This window comes from Entelurus aequoreus, linkage group LG07 (genome assembly GCF_033978785.1).
Source record: "Entelurus aequoreus isolate RoL-2023_Sb linkage group LG07, RoL_Eaeq_v1.1, whole genome shotgun sequence".
Taxonomy (NCBI): Eukaryota; Metazoa; Chordata; class Actinopteri; order Syngnathiformes; family Syngnathidae; genus Entelurus; species Entelurus aequoreus.
The window spans coordinates 35,691,213-35,710,325 of record NC_084737.1 but is presented as its reverse complement, the minus strand read 5'-3'; the positions used below and the strand labels follow the sequence as shown (position 1 = coordinate 35,710,325).

At 38.7% G+C, this 19,113-nt stretch overlaps 2 protein-coding genes across 2 annotated transcripts; both read left to right on the top strand.

The window, feature by feature from the left end:
• The first annotated feature begins 12,828 nt into the window (after positions 1-12,828).
• On the top strand, positions 12,829-15,601 carry ocstamp (osteoclast stimulatory transmembrane protein). The gene is made up of 2 exons (XM_062054683.1): positions 12,829-13,857; positions 15,236-15,601. Exons 1-2 carry the CDS (start codon positions 12,829-12,831, stop codon positions 15,584-15,586), a joined length of 1,380 nt encoding a protein of 459 aa, XP_061910667.1. The 3' UTR covers positions 15,587-15,601.
• Positions 15,602-17,250: 1,649 nt separating this feature from the next.
• LOC133654359 (thyrotropin-releasing hormone receptor-like) lies at positions 17,251-17,640 on the top strand. The gene has a single exon (XM_062054682.1). It carries the CDS (start codon positions 17,251-17,253, stop codon positions 17,638-17,640), a length of 390 nt encoding a protein of 129 aa, XP_061910666.1.
• The last annotated feature ends 1,473 nt before the right edge of the window (positions 17,641-19,113 follow it).

Here is a 19,113-nt window from a genome sequence, read left to right as displayed (position 1 = left end):
AATCGAGCTATACCACCCAAAATGTATATACTATATATATATATGTATATATAAATATATGTGTGTATATATATATATATATATACATATATATATATATATATATATATATATATATATATATATATATATATATATATATATATATATATATATATATATATATATATATATATATATATATATATATATATATATATATATATATATATATATATATATTAGGGCTGTGAATCTTTGGGTGTCCCACGATTCGATTCAATATCGATTCTTGGGGTCACGATTCGATTCACAATCGATTTTTTTTTTTCAATTCAACACGATTCTCGATTCAAAAACTATTTTTTTCCCGATTCAAAACGATTCTCTATTCATTCAATACATACGATTTCAGCAGGATCTACCCCAGTCTGCTGACATGCAAGCAGAGTAGTAGATTTTTGTAAAAAGCTTTTATAATTGTAAAGGACAATGTTTTATCAACTGATTGCAATAATGTAAATTTGTTTTAACTATTAAATGAACCAAAAATATGACTTAATTTATCTGTGTGAAAATATTGGACACAGTGTGTTGTCAAACTTTTGAGATGCGATGCATGTGTAAGCCACTGTGACACTATTGTTCTCTTTTTTAAATTTTTATAAATGTCTAATGATAATGTCAATGAGTGATTTTTAATCACTGCTATGTTGAAATTGTAACTAATATTGATACTGTTGTTGATAATATTAATTTTTGTTTCACTACTTTTGGTTTGTTCTGTGTCGTGTTTGTGTCTCCTCTCATTTATTCTGTTTATTGCAGTTCTGAGTGTTGCTGGGTCGGGTTTGGTTTTGGAATTGGATTGCATTGTTATGGTATTGCTGTGTATTGTTTTGTTGGACTGATTAATTTAAAAAATAAAAAATAAAATAAATTAATAAAAAAAAATTTTAGGGCAGCACGGTGGTAGAGGGGTTAGTGCATCTGCCTCACAATACGAAGGTCCTGAGTAGTCTTGGGTTCAATCCCGGGCTCGGGATCTTTCTGTGTGGAGTTTGCATGTCCTCCCCGTGACTGCGTGGGTTTCCTCCGGGTACTCCGGCTTCCTCCCACCTCCAAAGACATGCACCTGGGGATAAGTTGATTGGCAACACTAAATTGGCCCTAGTGTGTGAATGTGAGTGTGAATGTTTTCTGTCTATCTGTGTTGGCCCTGCGATGAGGTGGCGACTTGTCCAGGGTGTACCCCGCCTTCCGCCCGATTGTAGTTGAGACAGGCTCCATCGCCCCCCGCGACCCCAAAAGGGAATAAGCGGTAGAAATGGATGGATGGATGGAATACATTTTTTAAATTTAAAAAATAAAAAAATCGATTTTTTTAAAATGAGAATCGATTCTGAATTGCACAAGGTGAGAATCGGGATTCGAATTCGAATCGATTTTTTCCCACACCCCTAGTATATATGTATGTTTGCACAGTGAATGTATATGTACATGTGTGTATATATGTATGTTTGTACAGTGAAAGTATATGTACATGTATGTGTATATGTATGTTTGTACAGTGAATGTATATGTACAAGTATGTATATATGTATGTTTGTACAGTGAATGTATATGTACATGTATGTGTATATGTATGTTTGTACAGTGAATGTATATGTACAAGTATGTATATATGTATGTTTGTACAGTGAATGTATATGTACATGTATGTATATATGTATGTTTGTACAGTAAATGTATATGTACATGTATGTATATATGTATGTTTGTACAGTGAATGTATATGTACATGTATGTATATATGTATGTTTGTACAGTAAATGTATATGTACATGTATGTATATATGTATGTTTGTACAGTGAATGTATATGTACATGTATGTATATATGTATGTTTGTACAGTAAATGTATATGTACATGTATGTATATATGTATGTTTGTACAGTGAATGTATATGTACATGTATGTATATATGTATGTTTGTACAGTGAATGTATATGTACATGTATGTATATATGTATGTTTGTACAGTGAATGTATATGTACAGGCCGCCAGTTGAATAGCTTTGCTGTACACCAAATGTCAAAATGTAACTGTAATTTTATATTTGAGAGTGTGTCACATGATTTCATGTCATCTGTGGTTTAAAGTCATCTTTTCCACTTGGGATAGTGTAGGTCAGCCACAAACAACATGACGGTGACTGTATTCAGAACACTTCCTCTTTTCAACGCTCGACACTCTTTTTTTTTCCTCCGCGCTCCCAATTTCTTTGTGAGAATGAAGTTTATTAGGCTTCTCAGGTAAGAACTATACTCATCTTTATGCTATATTCTTTGGAGGATGCTAATATATTTATTTCAAACTCAACATCCTATGAGTTAGACTTGTGCTACTTTCAAAATGTCAGAATGTTTTGTTTTATGTCTTTATGCATACCTTTTAGTTTGTATCTTGGCAACCAGTGCTAACTGTATTGCACACTGCATATTTCCTTTGGCATCATCATTTTGCTCATATTATTGTAATGATACAGAAGACTATTTATAAAATACAAAAAAAATAATTTTGTAAATGATTTATATTTTGATAACGTTTGCATTTTTAATGAAGTACACTTTTAAGTTTATTCTTCCACTGCTACTTGTGCAGGCTAAAACAGCCACTTGACAGTTTGAAATAGTAACTTTCACTTTACTCCTGTGGGGTATTATAGGTAGCTACAGGGGTGTCCAAACTTTAACCGGCGAGGGCCGCATTCAGTACAACGGAAGGCTGCGGGGGCCATTTTTGACTAATTTTGTTCGCTAAAGATGCTAAAAGCCAACCAGTGTATGTCAATATATGCTAAGCTGGCTGAACAAAACATCGCTGTTAGCTTTGTGTTGTAGGTGACAAAGAAAAGAGGTGTCATCTAACAACGAGTGCTGTCAAAAATAACGAGTTACTTCATGCGATCAATCACAAAATACATTGCATTAATCATGTAAATACGCAGATTAATCACACATATTTTGCTCCTTTACCGTAAACGGACTCTAACAATTAAATTACTTTTGTGACCAAGTATTGAGGCCTTTTTAATTGAATTTAAATTTGAAGTTAAATGAAATCATGCAAGCGAGTAATAGTTGTGATTAATCATGATTAATCCGACTTCAAAAGTGTGATTAATCTGATTTTAAAAGTGTATTGTTTGACAGCATTACTGATAACGTCTCGATAATGAACTCATTCAATTTTTACGACCTGCCGAGGGCCAATAGAAAACAAGTGGCGGGCCGAAACTGGTCCCCGGACCGCACTTTGGACACCCCTGAGGTAGCAGGTTCAACAAACTGAGTCTAAACTTAAAGTCTGATTTTACTACGCCTCAAATGGGAAATCCCGAGTGTCAGGTTCCAGATTAGCTAATCTAAGATAGTTCAACCAATCCTGAGTAATTGGACCAAAACAAAAAGTTGTGATCAACGCTGCGCTGGACAGGAAATAATGGCCAAAAACAGAGCAACATAAAACATTACTACAACCTGCGGTAATGCCAAATGTACTACTTTTCGTTCTAAAAAGTATTCATATTCCTCGGGTGGTGTGGCTCGGGTTGGTTGGGCGGCCGTGCCAGCAGCTTGAGGGTTCCAGGCTCAATCCCTGTTTCCATCATTTTATTCACTTTACCCACCTGCTCCCACTGCCAAATACACTGCTTTAAATGTAGCTTACAGACCTAGATCAATCAATCAATCAATCAATGTTTATTTATATAGCCCTAAATCACAAGTATCTCAAAGGGCTGTACGAGCCACAACGACATCCTCGGTACAGAGCCCACATACGGGCAAGGAAAAACTCACCCCAGTGGGACGTCGGTGAATGACTATGAGAAACCTTGGAGAGGACCGCATATGTCCTCTAGGGGAGACCGAAAGCAATGGATGTCGAGTGGGTCTGACATAACATTGTGAAAGTCCAGTCCACAGTGGATCCAACACATCAGCGAGAGTCCAGTCCACAGCGGGGCCAACAGGAAACCATCCCGAGCGGAGACGGGTCAGCAGCGCAGAGATGTCCCCAACCCGATGCACAGGCTAGTGGTCCACCCGGGGTCCCGACTCTGGACAGCCAGCACTTCATCCATGGCCACCGGACCTATGCAACTCCCCCTCGCAAGGGACAGGGGAGAAGAGGAGAGAAGAAAAGAAACGGCAGATCAACTGGTCTAAAAAAGGGGGGTCTATTTAAAGGCTAGATTATACAAATTAGTTTTAAGATGGGACTTAAATGCTTCTACTGAGGTAGCATCTCTAACTGTTACCGGGAGGACATTCCAGAGTACTGGAGCCCGAATAGAAAACGCTCTATAGCCCGCAGACTTTTTTTTGGCTCTGGGAATCACTAATAAGCCGGAGTTCTTTGAACGCAGATTTCTTGTCGGGACATATGGTACAATACAATCGGCGAGATAGGCTGGAGCTAAACCGTGTAGTATTTTATACGTAAGTAGTAAAACCTTAAAGTCGCATCTTAAGTGCACAGGAAGCCAGTGCAGGTGAGCCAGTATAGGCGTAATATGATCAAACTTTCTTGTTTTTGTCAAAAGCCTTGCAGCCGCATTTTGTACCAACTGTAATCTTTTAATGCTAGACATAGGGAGACCCGAAAATAACACGTTACAGTAATCGAGACGAGACGTAACGAACGCATGAATAATGATCTCAGCGTCGCTAGTGGACAAGATGGAACGAATTTTAGCGATATTACGGAGATGAAAGAAGGCCGTTTTAGTAACACTCTTAATGTGTGACTCAAACGAGAGAGTTGGGTCGAAGATAATACCCAGATTCTTTACCGAGTCGCCTTGTGTAATTGTTTGGTTGTCAAATGTTAAGGTGGTATTATTAAATAGATGTTGGTGTCTAGCAGGACCGATAATCAGCATTTCCGTTTTCTTAGCGTTGAGTTGCAAAAAGTTTGCGGACATCCATTGTTTAATTTCATTAAGACACGCCTCCAGCTGACTACAATCCGGCGTGTTGGTCAGCTTTAGGGGCATGTAGAGTTGAGTGTCATCAGCATAACAGTGAAAGATAACACCGTACTTGCGTATGATGTCACCCAGCGGCAGCATGTAAATACTAAAGAGTGCAGGGCCAAGAACCGAACCCTGGGGAACTCCGCACGTTACCTTGACATAGTCCGAGGTCACATTGTTATGGGAGACGCACTGCATCCTGTCAGTAAGATAAGAGTTAAACCAAGACAAGGCTAAGTCTGACATCCCAATATGTGTTTTGATACGCTCTAATAAAATATTATGATCGACGGTATCGAAAGCGGCGCTAAGATCAAGAAGCAGCAACATAGATGACGCATCAGAATCCATCGTTAGCAATAGATCATTAGTCATTTTTGCGAGGGCTGTCTCCGTAGAGTGATTTGCCCTGAAACCGGATTGAAAAGGTTCACAGAGATTGTTAGTCACTAAGTGTTCATTTAGCTGCTGTGCAACAATTTTTTCGAGAATTTTGGAAATAAACGGAAGGTGGGAGACCGGTCGGTAGTTTACCATGAGGTCAGGATCGAGGTTAGGTCTTTTGAGCAGAGGATGAATAACCGCTTTTTTGAATGCTAGGGGAACAGGGCCGGAGGAAAGTGATAAGTTTATAATATTTAACACTGATGGACCTAATAATACAAACAGTTCCTTGATAAGTTTCCCAGGAAGTGGGTCAAGTAAACATGTTGTTTGTTTTATCCCACTTACACGCTGTAATAATTCCTCTAATGTTATTTCATCAAAAATAGAGAGACTATTTTGGAGGGCAGTGTCCGTCGTATATACAGTCGTATTTGTGTTAATAGAACCCAGTTGTAGCTGGGATGCGTTGTCTTTAATCTCCTTTCTAATGAGTTCAATTTTCTTATTAAAGAAATTCATAAAATCATCTGCCGAGTGGGTGGAGCTACTGGGAGGAGTCCCTTGTTGGGTTAGCGATGCTACTGTACTAAACAGAAATTTAGGATCGTTTTTGTTGAGGCGGATGAGATTTGAGTAGTATTTAGCTTTAGCTAAGGTAAGCATGCGTTTATAAGTTATTAAACTATCACTCCATGCTTGATGGAAAACCTCAAGTTTAGTCGCGCGCCATTTGCGTTCCAGTTTTCTACATGATAATTTATGAGCTCTAATTTCTTCTGTAAACCATGAGGTGCGCCTTTTAGGGGCCCTTTTTTGCTTTAGCGGTGCTATACTATCAATAATTCCGCGCAAGGCATCGTCAAAGTTGTTAGTGAGGTTATCAATAGAGCCCACATAATTTGGGAATGGTGCCATTACCGAAGGCAGTAGGTCAGCAAGAGTCATCGTTGTGGCAGCATTAATGTTGCGGCCGCTATAGCAGTTATTATTATTATTAGCTTGTTGACAATGAGTCAAAACTTCAAATTTTATAAGGTAATGATCGGACATTACTTTAGTATATGGAAGTATCATAACTTTGGAGGTGGTGACACCCCTGACAAGCACAAGATCTATTGTATTACCGTTGCGATGCGTGGGTTCATGTATTATTTGTGTAAGACCACAGCTATCAATTATGGTTTGGAGCGCCACGCACTGAGATGGGGTATTCATATGGATATTAAAGTCCCCCATTATGATTATATTGTCGGCGTGCGTCACTAGATCAGCAACGAACTCTGAGAATTCACTGATAAAGTCCGAATAGGGCCCAGGGGGGCGGTAGATAACAGCCAGGTCGAGAGGTAGCGGTGTGACAGACCTCATAGTAAGCACCTCAAACGATTTATATTTATTATTTAGGTTAGGGGTAAGGTTGAAATTTTCATTGTATATTAGTGCGACACCCCCTCCCCTTTTAAGAGGACGGGCAACATGCGCATTCGTATAGTTAGGAGGAGATGCCTCATTGAGCGCAAAAAATTCGTCTGGTTTGAGCCAGGTTTCGCTAAGACCAATGACGTTAAGATTGTTGTCTCTAATGACCTCATTAACTAATAACGCCTTGATAGATAATAGGTTTCGCTATGTAAAACGCTTTGAGTCTCTAGAGAAAAGCGCTAAAATATTATAACTCACTTCACATAAACACTTTAAATTCCTACTGGGTAAAAAAATACATTTTCTGTCCCGGTTGCTATGGTGAATCGTAAAATCAGTACATTCCACTTCTTGTCTGCCCTCTTTCTCTGCCACTTTACCTCTGGCTTGAGCACTGCTCCTCCTCACCTGCTCTTGATTAGTGACTAGGTGGCTCACCTATCCCGAATGACTAATCAGGAGGGTCTATCTGCCAGTGTCGCCTTCCTTGCGTCCTTCCTTGGTTCTTTGACTCATGGCGACTGTGTGCCTTTTGATCATTTTGCCTGCCAGTCCTAATAAAAAATTCATTATTTTCTGCAGTTTCTAATTCATTTGAAGTAATTTAAATTTTAGGCGCTACCCCACAGTTGAAAAATGCACATGTAGGCATCGGAAAATAATCTCTTATTTGTTTTAATTATATTTGACACATAAAGTCAATGCAAATGCAAATTAAATATCATGGAGTGGCTCTATTTTTTCTAACCAGGCACTTACTCTTAGAGAAATTTGCTTATCAAAAGTATTAGGTACTAAAATGTGAGATATGTTGCTTAAAATAAAAATAAATAAATTGCCATTTCAGCTCTTGTTGGCAGGTTATTTTACTTGTTGTAAGTAATATTAGTCATATTTGTAATAATGAAATACCAAAAAAAAAAAAACTTTAAATTGTGTTAATTAATTTGAAATAAGCTAAGAGCTGTCCTTGGTGACATTTTTCAAAGACAGTTAAAAACACTTTTGTTTAAGTGTGCAGTCCTATAATATTCAATTTTAACTTATTTTTACTTTATATATTATTTTTGTTGTATTTATCGTTTCATTTTTCTTTTTTCGATATTTCTGTTGCATCCTGCTGTATGCTTGTTTTGATTGTCCCATTTGTATTTTAACCACGTTAAGCACTCTGTAAGCTCTCTGTGTGAGAAGTGCTATATAAATAAAATGTACTTACTTACTTGAAATGTTATTATGACTCAAACAGATTAAACATCTAAAATCAAGGAAACGATACATAGCCTTTTTTACAACATAGTTTTTTTCTTACCAGTCCACTTTATCTATTTATTGTCTCTAAAATTGTCAATTTATGAATTCATGGATGTAAAATTGTTTATTTTGTTTAACACTGACCGAAGAAATAATAAACTAAACTAAACTTTATGTAATACTTGAAGTAATATCCTCTTGATAACCAGTGTCCTCCCCAGTGGACATTTTAACAATAGTTTTGAAGATGCTGTGGTTCTCAGCAGGATATAGCACAGATTTGACAGATGTTAGTTATGTTAATAATAATTAAATGTACGTTTTTCTCTTTATAAAAATTGTTTTTGTTGTGGTCCAAACCATTAAAGAATGCATTTATTGACAGAAATATATTCTGAGTTAGGGTTTGTTGAAGAAAACTTGCCAATGAGCATCTTAGGTATACAAAGTAAGTTACCATGGTAACTGACTCTGAATTTGACTTACCCCTCTTTCTGAAATGGAAAACTCTGAATTTAAAATAAAAGATTACATACTAGAAGTTTTTATTCAACCTGCTTTCTGTAATACTTTCCTGATATCAAAACAGAGCTGGGTGATACCACAAATGTTGGAATGATACCAAGTAAATTTCTAAAATTTTTGCTTGGATATTTCCAAATATTATTAAGTTATTTTGATATTTTGGCACAGGTTTCCATTTCAAAAAAAGAAAATCCTAGTTAGTAACCATGGCAACTTACTATATGCTGCAAACCTAACCTACTAGCGGACAGGTTTTCATGAACAAACCCTGAGTTTTTTCATGTTTATTGGCTTTATCCACTCTAACTGTTGCATGTAATACAATAAAATATGTATAATATTCTGTTGATATGATTACAGATATAATCAAAACAAACCAAACAGTAGATATTAAAACAAAATTAACTCGTGAAGATTTATGTGGGAAAATTATTTCGAACTCATGGCTAGTTTAGTATTATTATATAAGACTGCTAAGAAAGAAATGTCTTGTTAGCAGTGGCTTCACTAGGTTTGAAGAATGGTTGTTGTGGTTTGTTGTGAACATTTTTGAACTTGCGAGATCTTCTTGGCACTGTGTTAGAATTATACAACAAATACTGAAGACATGTAAATGGTTGAAAATAAAAGTGCAAGAATGCTTCAGTCATCTTTAGTAAGCATGAGATGACCCAATGTAATGACATTATTGGATGCAGGCGCAGGTTTCAAAGGTTTTACTGTTCAAGCTAAGGTTCAAGGGAGTATAGGCACAAACCTAGTCAAAGGCAAAAATAGTTCAGCAACAAACAAAGACTAAAGCTAAATGCTACAAAAGGACAGGACCGTGTGGTCAGGCTAAAGTCTTTCAAAGCCCAACAATACTGCCTGAGGCAGCTGGGCTGAGGAGGGTATGTATATATATATATATATATATATATATATATATATATATATATATATATATATATATATATATATATATATACACTACCGTTCAAAAGTTTGGGGTCAAAATGCGGCTGCAAGGCTTTTGACAAAAACAAGAAAGTTTGATCATATTACGCCTATACTGGCTCACTTGCACTGGCTTCCTGTGCACTTAAGATGCGACTTTAAGGTTTTACTACTTACGTATAAAATACTACACGGTTTAGCTCCAGCCTATCTCGCCGATTATATTGTACCATATGTCCCGACAAGAAATCTGCGTTCAAAGAACTCCGGCTTATTAGTGATTCCCAGAGCCAAAAAAAAGTCTGCGGGCTATAGAGCGTTTTCTATTCGGGCTCCAGTACTCTGGAATGCCCTCCCGGTAACAGTTAGAGATGCTACCTCAGTAGAAGCATTTAAGTCTCATCTTAAAACTCATTTGTATAATCTAGCCTTTAAATAGACTCCCCTTTTTTAGACCAGTTGATCTGCCGTTTCTTTTCTTCTCTCCTCTTCTCCCCTGTCCCTTGCGAGGGGGAGTTGCATAGGTCCGGTGGCCATGGATGAAGTGCTGGCTGTCCAGAGTCGGGACCCCGGGTGAACCACTAGCCTGTGCATCGGTTGGGGACGTCTCTGCGCTGCTGACCCGTCTCCGCTCGGGATGGTTTCCTGTTGGCCCCGCTGTGGACTGGACTCCCGCTGATGTGTTGGATCCACTGTGGACTGGACTTTCACAATGTTATGTCAGACCCACTCGACATCCATTGCTTTCGGTCTCCCCTAGAGGGGGGGGGGTTACCCACATATGTGGTCCTCTCCAAGGTTTCTCATAGTCATTCACCGACGTCCCACTGGGGTGAGTTTTTCCTTGCCCGTATGTGGGCTCTGTACCGAGGATGTCGTTGTGGCTTGTACAGCCCTTTGAGACACTTGTGATTTAGGGCTATATAAATAAACATTGATTGATTGATTGATGACCCAAACAATTTTGTGGAATAGCCTTCATTTCTAAGAACAAGAATAGACTGTCGAGTTTCAGATGAAAGTTCTCTTTTTCTGGCCATTTTGAGCGTTTAATTGACCCCACAAATGTGATGCTCAAGAAACTCAATCTGCTCAAAGGAAGGTCAGTTTTGTAGCTTCTGTAACGAGCTAAACTGTTTTCAGATGTGTGAACATGATTGCACAAGGGTTTTCTAATCATCAATTAGCCTTCTGAGCCAATGAGCAAACACACTGTACCATTGGAACACTGGAGTGATAGTTGCTGGAAATGGGCCTCTATACACCTATGTAGATATTGCACCAAAAACCAGATATTTGCAGCAAGAATAGTCATTTATCACATTAGCAATGTTTAGAGTGTATTTCTTTAAAGTTAAGACTAGTTTAAAGTTATCTTCATTGAAAATAAGGACATTTCAATGTGACCCCAAACTTTTGAACGGTAGTATATATATATATATATATATATATATATATATATATATATATATATATATATATATATATATATATATATATATATATATATATACAGTATATATATAATAATATATGGATGTTTGGTAATGAGTCACAGGTGAGTGTGGTGTGTGGAATGGCAGAGTCTGATTGGCTGTGAGGCAATGAGCAGATGAGCAGACAGCTGAGTGTGGTTAATAGAGTGGAGATGAGGATCTCTGGAGTGAGGGAGTGGGCACCCAAACACATATTGCATGGAAAAGCTTGCAGGCAACTTGCAAACGGGGAAATGTTGCACAGATGATAGCTGTGTAAACAAACGTGCACAGCACTACTTGACCTGAAAACAGAGGAGGTTCTGATAGAAATAAACTTTGTTGCCTGGAAAGCAGGGGCTGGATGTCCACCCAAAGACATGTTGTCTGTGCACAACATCTTGGATTCAGAATTGTTGCACTTGCAATATTTTTTTGCTTACCACTTGTTGTTACTGTATTAGAATTACACAGCGAATACTGAAGAAATCGAAACGGTTGAAAAGCAATATTGTTAGTTTCCTGTTATCACTGTAATGGTCATTTAAGGCATTTAGACCACAGGTGTCAAATTCAAGGCCCACAGGCCACACCTGGCAAGTAGGGATGGGTGATATTGACTATCACAATAACCTGCCATTTAGGGTGAAAACAATAAAAGTGAAGATAAAAACAACCATAGAACTCCAGTTTTTTTACTATGAGTCTGTCAGTGCGTCTTCAGACCCCAAAACACTACTCTAAAATAACACTAAGGCTATTAAATTACATCAATTAGGTTTACATAGCACACCTAAAGCTGTATGATTCTGAAACTGCAGCAGACTTCTTCTTTCATAATTTTCTCCGCGGTTCAGAAAATGTAGACTTTGATTGCACAGAATCCTTGAAATTTCCACAAATGCGCCAGTACTGAGACGACTAGAATTAAAGCATGTTTACTTCCGGGTTTACTTCCGTAAACATTGCAGGAAGTGCGACGTCATGACGCCATGTCTGTATCCGGGTCAGTTTGGATTCACATTGGAGTCTGGACAAATTTTGTTTGTAATATGAATAACTACATAAGAAGATAACATAGGCCTAATGACGCCAATGATTGTTAGTCTTTTTTTTTTTTATCCTTCATTTTAGATATTTAATATTCATTGGATTTGTTTGGATTAAAATAATAGAGAGAAATGTACTTTTTTTTTTTTTTGAAAATATAACTAAAATCAACGCTACAGTACATCCTGTTAGCTATTCTGTTGGCAAAAAAAGAATAAATATATTTTCTGTATCTTGATTTTGGATATTTAATCGGTTTTGTTTATAGATTAACAACTCAATAATATTTACTTTGCATTTGTGCTGACATTACATGCCAAGTATAATACAAACAAATAAGTGACATTATTTTCAGATGCCTCAATGTACGTTTTTAGCAGCGGGATTACACCTAAATTAAAATATGTTATTCCATATCAATCGTCCACTTTTTTTTAAGAAATGGAATTAAACGGTAAATCAATAAACTCCTGCATTAAAAATTCTGCATTGACTCTAGCAGTAGTTGTCTGTCACTTCAGTCCAATAATATTTTATTTTATTACTTTTCTTTCTGGAAAAAAAAAGTGTTCATATTCACCACAAGGGCACATCAACACTTTCACTTCCAGCTGGGTATAGAAAGACAGCCTTTTCTATCCACAGTTGCTATGGTGAATTACAGGATCAGCATTTTAAACGCAGAGTTTGTTGAACCTCCTACCTAGAATACGCCCCTTGTACAGATATCATCAGTATTTGGATTGTTCAGCCCACCATGCTAAGATCAATAAATGCTGTGTTTGGTAACAGGACAGAATGCTGCAAGCAGTCAGTGAGGTCCTTCCTGTCCTACCTGTGGGATGTTTACTCTTCATCCAAACCCGCAGGCAAACACATCTGGATGCTGATGGCTCTTTGTTTCACTTTAGTCGTTGTTACTGGCGGTCTGCTTTACCACTGGCTTTCCAAAACTCTGCAATATGATTACGACGCATCCCTTCACACAGCGCTGGTTTACAGCGTGGTCACGTTCTTGGCGTCTTTCCTTTGTCATCCACTGCGTTGTGTGCTAACCATGATCCTGCCGACCGTCTGCACCAAGCAGGGCCGCAAACTCCTCATCTCAGCCTCTGTCATGATTGTGGTGCTGAACGTCATCCCCAACATTAGCGTGAACGTCGGGGCGGTGGTGCGTACCCTGAAGTGCACCGCTGAGGGCTTTTCAAAGACTTTACTGAACTCATCCGAGCTTTTAAACACGGCAAGGAAGGACATCGTTAAGGAAGCCATTAAAGTGAGGAAGGAGGACCTGAGCATTGTCACCAACTTACGTAAGTTGAATAACTTCACACATTTCGACGTGTCAGAAGTCAAAAGCAGGTTTGCTCAGATGATCGGGCAAATAGAAATCAACTTTTCACGGATTAGGACCTTGCTAACAGAATACAAGCTGCTGTCCAACCGGATTCTGGCAGCCATCTTTGTTGCCTTGCTGATCTTTGAATCTGCTCGCTACCTGAGATCTTATCTGACATCAATGAAGTTCGATAACAACTTCCAACAGCTCCTTCAAAATGAAGCTCTCAGTGCCACCAAAACATCTGCTACTTTGGTGGCAAGGTGCAAAATAATCAGTCGGGGATGCACTTCAAGCATGGTTTCACAGCTGGTGGTGACTTTGTATTTCACTGCATTAGCTTTAATCGTAGCTTTGGACTATATTGTGTACCATGTAGTTCACTTGATTCTGCCATTGCTGCTGGACTTTCCTCCCATGTCTGCCGCCATCACCATCAGTTATAAGGTAAGAAACCACCTTGCAACTCTTCATTCACCAAGTATTTCATCACCCATTATACTGTAGGCAAGGCAAGGCAAGTTTATTTATATAGCACAATTCGTACACAAGGCAATTCAAAGTGCTTTAGAGAAAGTGACAAGAAGGCAAAATATATATACATAATAATCATAAAAACAATCACAATTAAAATTCAAATAAATCAAGTAGTGTAAATAAAATAAATTGAGTTGTCATATGAAGAATGAAATAAGTGTTTTCAGCCTCAATTTGAACATTGCCAACAACAGACCTTCTGGAAGACTATATCAGATTTCAGGAGCATAAAACTGAAAGGTAGTCTTACCATGTTTGGTACTGTACCTAAAAATACTACAAACACAATGGCACCTGACCTTTGTTATAAATCCGTTCCAAAGGATCCGTCCGCTGACAACCGAATCATATGAAAACCGAAACAATCTCTCAAAAATCGAAGTACCAGCGTGTACCTAAAAGGGTACAATGCTTGTTGCTGGGGGTGTACCTTTTTGAGAGGCATTTCTGTACCGTTCAGGCCCTTTCATTTGGATTCATACACATGTGCGGATGCGGTTGGGGGTACATGAATTCCAATGGGGAGCATGTTTTACCAAAACACCAGCATATTGTTGCATCACTGCAGATGCCGCACCGATCCACCTGTCGATCTCAAGATCCACTCTTCCATCACTTCTTCATGAAGGTCTTCGTGCTGCGCTTTGTCAAGTCCCCCACCTAGGACCTGTTTGTCTTGGGAGATCCTACCAGGGGTAATATAAGCCCCCGGACAAAATAGCTCCTAGGATCATTGGGACACACAAACTCCTCTACCACGATAAGGTGGCAACTCAGAGAGGAGTGCTAAATAGACAATATGTGTAATATTTTTTTTATTTCTGGCAGTCCATATACTGTATGTTAACACACGCATAGGACGGCGGAATCTCTGTCCATTGTCTGTCTTTGCGTCACAATCGCCTTCTTTTTCACAGCTTTTTGTGCCTAACTGTGCCAGTTTCAAACATACAGATGCAAAACAGCAGTCGCAAAACAGTTTTAAAGTTAAAAAGTTAAAGTACCAATGATTGTCACACACACACTAAGTGTGGCGAAATTATTCTCTGTATTTGACCCATCACCCTTGATCACCCCCTGGGTGGTGAGGGGAGCAGTGGGCAGCAGTTTAGCCTAGAAAAATCACCTTGCAAGTGTTAAATAATTACATTTTCATATCTTCCTCCCACTCTTGTGGGAGTTCCAATATTCAGCATATATTCTCCATATTCATGAAGATTATTGATTATTGATTACTCATTATTGTTGCTGTAAATGGTTTCACTGCTCTTGTTTAAACATCTGACAGGTACAGTGGTTTCCTCCTGCATTTTGCATCATCCCACAATCCTGCATCACGCGGCAGCTGACTGACTATCATCAAGAGTACAAGTGGAACTTCAGCCCCGAACAGTCGCTGTGTGACGCCACAACTTCAGTGCCCAACGCAGGCATGACCACGCTCCTGGGATGTCTGTGGCTGATGAGCTACATGCTGGTGTTTGTGGAGGTGTACGCCTTGAGGTTACGCAGGAACATTTCTGCATCTTTTTATAAAAAACAAGAAGAAAGGAGAGTGACTTACTGTATTGCAAAAGTACAAGAAAAGCAGGATATAAAGAAGCAGGAAGATGTTTCTGTTGAGGTTGTCTGCACATGAAACTCACAGGGAAGATCATTAGAAAGGCAGGCAGAAGTAGCATTAGTAGTGATAGGTATTTACCCCTTTTTTTCTTCTTTTGTTTTGTCAAACTGTGACGATGTGCCAACACCACGACACATAATGATACATAAACATTTGACAAACACTTTGTATTTGCATTCCGCCATTCATGATGTGCTGGACTTTATTTTTCTGCATGTACAGTAGATCACTTATAGGCCACAGGTGTCCAAACGTTTTCCACTGAGGGCTGCACCCTGAAAAATCTAATCGTGAGGTGGCCATTTTGATATTTTTAATTTTCAAAACCAATATATGTAGATGTACCATACGTAGATTTTTTTTTACCTTTAGGGTTCCCCTTATGTTTGGTCATTGGGACCCCCAAGCGTTTCAGTCATAAACATGTGCTTAAAGGCCTACTGAAATTATTTTTTTTTATTTAAACGGGGATAGCAGATCTATTCTATGTGTCATACTTGATCATTTCGCGATATTGCCATATTTTTGCTGAAAGGATTTAGTATAGAACAACGACGATAAAGATTGCAACTTTTGGTATCTGATAAAAAAAAAGGCTTGCCCCTACCGGAAGTAGCGTGACGTAGTCAGTTGAACATATACGCAAAGTTCCCTATTGTTTACAATGATGGCCGCATGAAGTGAGAGAGATTCGGACCGAGAAAGCGACAATTTGCAAAAACCTGCCAAAATAAAGTAGTCTAGCGTGAGTCATGAAAGAAAGCCAGCATGGAGAGCGGACTAGAGCAAAGGACTACAAAGTAAGCCAACTGCTGACACTTTCCACCGCCAAGTCACATTAACACTGATCTTAAACCTCCCAACCTACCTGTACGCACCTAAGCAGCCCACTTCTTGTCGGTGATTAACCTCGTTCAACACACAGTTATCTGTTAGAAAATAGTCTTTCTGTGTCAAACTAATGTAAGCAAAATGGTCGAATTGTCATAACTGGATTCTTGGGTTTTGCTTTTCCGGAAGGCAAAGGAAAATTGGCCCGTGCGAGGCGTGAATTTAAATACATGTTTATTTAACAATAAAAAAGGAATAAACAAAAGGCGCTCACAGTGGAGGTAGAAAACTTGACTATACAAAACAAAAGACTTGCACGAGGGCGGAAATACAAAACTTGGGTAGAAACACAAAACTTGCACAAAGGCAGAAACTATGAACAATAAAACAAAAACACTAACTGTGGCATAAATGAACAAAACTTACTTGGCAAAGAACTGTGACATGACATGAAGTGGAGGGATCAAAAAGTGCGAGGACGCCAGGACGAACAACAGAAACAGACAGATTTAAATAGTGACGTGATCAGTGAAAACAGGTGCGTGACAAGACAGGTGAACAGGTGCGTGACATGACAGGTGAAAACTAATGGGTGACCATGGAAATCAAACCAAACAAGGAAGTGCAACCAGGAACTAAAAAGAGCCCAAAACCCAAGCAAAACAAAAACATGATTAACACAGACATGACACGAATAGACAAGGGGAGAACATTAAAGTCAACAATAATACATATTACAAACAGAATGTGGTTTTTTTGGTTGCTACCAAGCAAAACTCTTTTCTATCTCCAGGTTTCCTTCTGCTGCCCCTGAAGATCAATCCGTCGTGAAGCTGAAACATTACAAAATGGAGAACCACACTGCCAACGTTCAGAATGTCACCTCGCTTGTAAACATGACCAGGATGCCTCTGAACCCAATGGAAGAGCAGGTTGTGACCATATTTCTCACAATACTCATCTGTGGCGTCGGGATTGCCGGTAACATCATGGTGGTGCTGGTGGTTCTGCGTACCAAGCACATGGTGACTCCGACCAACTGCTACCTCGTCAGTCTGGCGGTGGCTGATCTCATCGTGCTTCTAGCCGCTGGTCTGCCCAACATCTCTGATGTGGTAGCTTTCTGGATATACGGCTACACGGGATGCTTGTGTATCACCTATCTGCAGTACCTGGGCATCAACGTGTCGTCTTGCTCCATCACCGCGTTCACCATCGAACGATACATCGCCATTTGATATATGTTTTATATCGCCTCGCAAATTTTTCCACAAATTTAAATGTCTTTAAACACACATTAAAATTGATCAGACACACTCTAATTTAGTTTAGAAATGGCAATGATGTGGTCACTATACTCACTGTACCTTGGTTTAAAACAAAAACATGAATGATTATTTATATTTCTAGATTTACGTCAGTATTTAGGATATCTAGCGATTAGCGCTCTCGTTGCCCACTAGCGATTAGCAGAATAAGCTGTCAGCTAGCGATTAGCACACCCTTTGCCAGCTATCTATTAGTGGCATTATACCTATTTGAATATCTTAGTAATGCACACCAAATTGGCCCTAGTGTGTTAATGTGAGTGTGGATGTTGTCTATCTATCTGTGTTGGCCCTGTGATGAGGTGGCGACTTGTCCAGGGTGTACCTCGCCTGCTGCCCGAGTGCAGCTGGGATAGGCTCCAGCACCCCCGCGATCCCGAGAAAATTAATGGATGGATGGATGCACAATAACAAGGTACCGTTAGGAATAGTTCTATTGAAAACACACTTTATACAAGATATACAAGTAGGGTCTACGCACCATCTCTTCATCGGTTTGGGGGTCCTTGACTTGGAAATCGTTGAAAACCCCTGCCCTGAAACAAACCTGTGATGTTCATACGGGTTTTTTTTAAGGTCTGCGTCTTTGTCATGTCATGTCAGTTTATGTTACGCCATCGCCCCACTAGATGTCATTACTGTGCTTTGGTCAGATTAAAGAACAACACTTCCTGCAGCACATCAGACATCAGACAAGTCTTTCCAACAACCAGGAAATGATTGTAGACACAACAAAATGAAAATAAATACATCTTATTTTTAGTATCAAAAATCACTTCTCTATCTCTTTTTGTGTGTCATCCTGCTTCAAAATCTTTTGAAGCCAGGGATGTTATTTTAAGACTTCCTCTCAGAATATGAATAGAACACAACGTTTTATCTATTTTTTTTCACGCCGTTTTTGTCATAAACATCTTTAGTAATGGTGACACTCCAGACGTCACATTTGTGTGTCACAGTTTCTGTAACAAACTCCTGCAGGTTTTTTGGACAAATTTGGACATATTGTGCAACAGACATGAAACAGAGTAGAACATTATGTGTTATGTTAAAGCGGAAGGTTTATTTTGCATAAAATGTATACTCTCATACATCCTTACATGACATATTGATGGACCCTGCAGCTTCAACGAATGTGTCAGCTTTGCAATAGAGCAGTTATTCCCAAACACTGTGCTGCGGCACACTATAACACTAGTTTAGTATGCTGTAAGATCATTAGATTTCTAGCAACTGGTCAAAAAATTACTAGTTATTTTAGTGCAATCAATATAATTATTTTAATCAGATTACTCACACTTTTGAATAGTGAATAATCATGATTATTCACAGTTATTACTTGCTTGAATAATACAAATAAACGTTTAAAAATGTGTTGATATA